This window comes from Mus caroli, unplaced genomic scaffold, assembly GCF_978045245.1.
Source record: "Mus caroli unplaced genomic scaffold, Mus_caroli_1 scaffold_20, whole genome shotgun sequence".
In the NCBI taxonomy this organism is placed as follows: Eukaryota; Metazoa; Chordata; class Mammalia; order Rodentia; family Muridae; genus Mus; species Mus caroli.
Genome location: NW_028227275.1, coordinates 49,355,166 through 49,358,557, shown reverse-complemented (window position 1 = coordinate 49,358,557; position 3,392 = coordinate 49,355,166). Strand labels below are relative to the sequence as shown.

The 3,392-nt window shown below is 44.3% G+C and overlaps 1 protein-coding gene across 1 annotated transcript; it reads right to left on the bottom strand.

The window, feature by feature from the left end:
* Positions 1–1,206: 1,206 nt before the first annotated feature.
* LOC110285941 (olfactory receptor 5A1) lies at positions 1,207–2,160 on the bottom strand. The gene has a single exon (XM_021152415.2). The coding sequence runs from the start codon at positions 2,158–2,160 to the stop codon at positions 1,207–1,209; it is 954 nt and encodes a 317-aa protein (XP_021008074.1).
* Between the last annotated feature and the right edge of the window lie 1,232 nt (positions 2,161–3,392).

The window sequence follows — 3,392 nt, the reverse complement described above, 5'->3', positions numbered from 1 at the left end:
ACAATCCTTTCTTGCTTTCTTCAGAGAAGTTCCCCAAGCTTCACCTAATGTTTATCTATGAGTCTGTGCATCTGCTCACATCCAGCAACTGCTGGATGAAGCTTCTCTGATGATAGTTGGGTTAGGCGTTGATCTATGAGTATAGAAAAATAATATTAAGAATTATTTCACTGATTTTTTTGGGGGTTAGTTTTGTTTGGTTCTATCTTTGGATGATGGGCTATCCAGCATTTCCTGGCTGTTAAGGCAGTGCCTAGTAGCATGGGCTACTCTCTGGTGTAGGCCCCTAGTTAGATCAGTCATTGCTTGGCCACTCTTGAAGGTTCTGCACCACCATTGCCGCAGCACATCTTGCAGGTGGGACAGACTGTAGATACAAGGTTTTATGGCTGGGTTGGTGTCTCAGTTCCACCACTGTAAGCCTTTCCTGGTTGCAGAAGATGGCCGGTTCAGACTCTGTATCCCACATTACTAGGAGTCTTCTCTAGGGTCACCCTTGTAGATCCCAGGGAAGTTTCACTATACTAGCTTTTCACACCACTGTCCTATGCCCCCCAGTTCCAGTCATATTTCCCTATACTCTCTTAGGGATTATTTTAATAATTCCCTTTAAAATGGACACATAATGCCTTTCTTGTTTTTAATTGGATATTTTCTTTATTTACATTTCAAATGTTTTCCCTTTTCCAGGTCTCCCTTTAGAAACCACCTATCCCATCCCCCCTTGCTTCTATGAGGGTGCTCCCCACCCACCCATTTCTGTCTTCTCTCCTTGGCATTTTCCTACACTGGGGCATCGAACACCCTCAGGCTCAAGGGCCTCTCCTCCCACTGATGTCCAACAAGGCCTCCCTCTGCCACTTATGTAGCTGGAGCCATGGGTCCCTGCATGTGTATTCTTTGGTTGGTGTCCAATCCCTGGGAGCTTCAGGAGGTCTTTCTGGTTGACACTGTTGCTCCCTCCATGGGGATGCAAACCTCCTCAGCTCCTTCAGTCCCTTCTCCAACTCCTCCACTGGGGACCCCGTGTTCAGTCCAATGGTTGGCTGCAAGCATCCATCTCTGTATTTTTCAGGCTCTGGCAGAGCCTCTCAGGAGACAGCTATATCAGGCTTCTGTCATAATGCCTTCTTTGCCCAAGGCAGAAGCAGACGTGATGTTGAGGGTCGTGTGTGCCTCCAGTAGAGTAGAGGAGTATGCTTTCACTCACAAGTTAGGAAACACTTTCTTTCTCTCCATCACTTTCCACAGGGCATCTTTGATTTCTTTGTTCCTCAAACTGTAAATGAGAGGGTTCAGCATTGGGATCACCAGCGAATAGAAGACAGACACTACCTTGTCTCTGCTAAATGAGTAGCTGGAGCTGGGCCGCAGGTACATGAAAAGTGCTGTCCCAAACAGCATGGTCACTGCCATGAGGTGCGAGGCACATGTGTTGAAGGCTTTCCACCGGCCTCTCACAGAGTGGATCTTCAAGACAGCAGACACTATGTAACTGTAGGAGATCAGCAGGATGAGAAATGACGTCCCACCTACTGTGATCACTATGAGGAAATTCACCACTTGGCTGAGGAACGTGTTAGAGCAAGAAAGTGCCAGGATTGGTGGGAGGTCACAGAAGAAGTGGTTGATGACATTTGACCCGCAAAAGTGGAGCTGAAATATGGAACTAGCCTGAATAAAAGAACTCAGGAAGCCACCAAGATATGCCCCAGCCACCATGCGCATGCAGAGACCCTGGGGCATGATGGTGGTGTAGAGCAGGGGGTTAGAGATGGCTGCATATCTATCATATGCCATTGCTGTCAGCAGGAAGCACTCAGTTAGGCCCAAACCGACAAAGAAGAAGAACTGAGCGGCACATCCCAGGAATGAGATAGTCTTTTGCTCTCGAAAGAAATCAGAGAGCATCTTGGGAGCTACAGAGGATGAGTAGCAAATGTCAATGAAGGACAAATTGCTGAGGAAGAAGTACATGGGTGTGTGTAAATGGATGTCACCTCTGATCAGAAAGATGAGGGCCAGGTTCCAGGTCAAGGTCACGAGATAGATGCTCAAGAAAGTCAGAAAGAGGAAGATTTGGAGTTCTGGGTGGTCTGAGAATCCCAAGAAGATGAACATGGTTACTGATGAGCTGTTCCACATGTTGGTTAGAGCCATGTTTCACACAGACCACAAGGACAAGGAGAAAACCTGGGTTAATAATAATCATCCACATTATGGATGCTATGGACAAGTAGTTACACATGCATGAACAGCTGCACATCACAGAGGGCTAAAAACAAAAGGGGCCTGGGACTCAGTCAAGTGCTTGTAAGCATGAGGGTATGAGTTAGATATGGAGAACTAATGTTAAAAGTCAGTTCAGGGGATTGGATAGCCATCCTAAGCTACTTGGAAAATTCCAAGCCATTAATTACCTATCTCAGAAATCAAGCTAGATGGTGTCTGATAAATGACAATGAAGACATTTCTCCACATGCATGTGCACCTGCACACACACGAATATGCACATACACAAATATATGTAAAGACACACCTTCCCTTCAATTGCATCATCGTCCTAATGTTTGGGCACTAAACTATAGCTGAGATAAATGTTACATATGGCCTGAGACTCCCAGGAATCAATTCATGTCTGCACCATTTACTCACGTATCACTCTGCTAAGCTATCTAATATCTCTTGTTTCAAGTTCTCTATTTTTAAATTATGTTGCAGTAGGTGTTTTTGAATTTGCTTTAAAAAATTAAGGTGCCATGTATAAAATTCCAACACATAATAAGTGGTCAGTCAGTTATTAAGATGTGCGTTCCAGATGAGTCACTGTGTCCTTGTCCTAGGGCTCTGTGGAAGGTGACACAGAATGTTATAGTTTTCATATCATTTTTCCATACCCAAATTTATGCTGAAGTTTGGTTGCTAAGGCATCAAATATTGGGAAATGGAACTTTGATAAAGCATTGGTGTCTTTCTTCTGGGACTGAATTAGTCCTGACAGGAATGGATTAGTTTATGTAAAAGCAGGCTTATAAGAAGTTGGTTTCTTTGTTTTTCTCTTCACATACCATCTGTCTACCTTTACACTTTCTCCTCTGTGATGTGATGTAGCATAAAGCCTTCACCAGATGTGGCTGACTACCCATGGACTTGCAACCTCTAGAGCTATAAGATAAATAAATATCTTTTCTGGATGTTATTCAGTCTCAGATAGTTTGTCATGGCAACAACAACAAAATATCGAGACCAAAGTTATGCAGTTCAGGTGCAGTAAACACCATACTAATCTCACGCAGTTGGAGAAGGAGACTCGGAGAAGCTCAGAGACCTCACGAGGTTCACTTCTGCCAGAACCTCAACTTTGTAAACAGAATTAACCTTTTAGAGCACAG

What these genes read in the sequence shown, in the direction of transcription:
- LOC110285941 (XM_021152415.2), bottom strand. Translation starts at nt 2,160, where the DNA reads ATGGCTCTAACCAACATGTGGAACAGCTCATCAGTAACCATGTTCATC.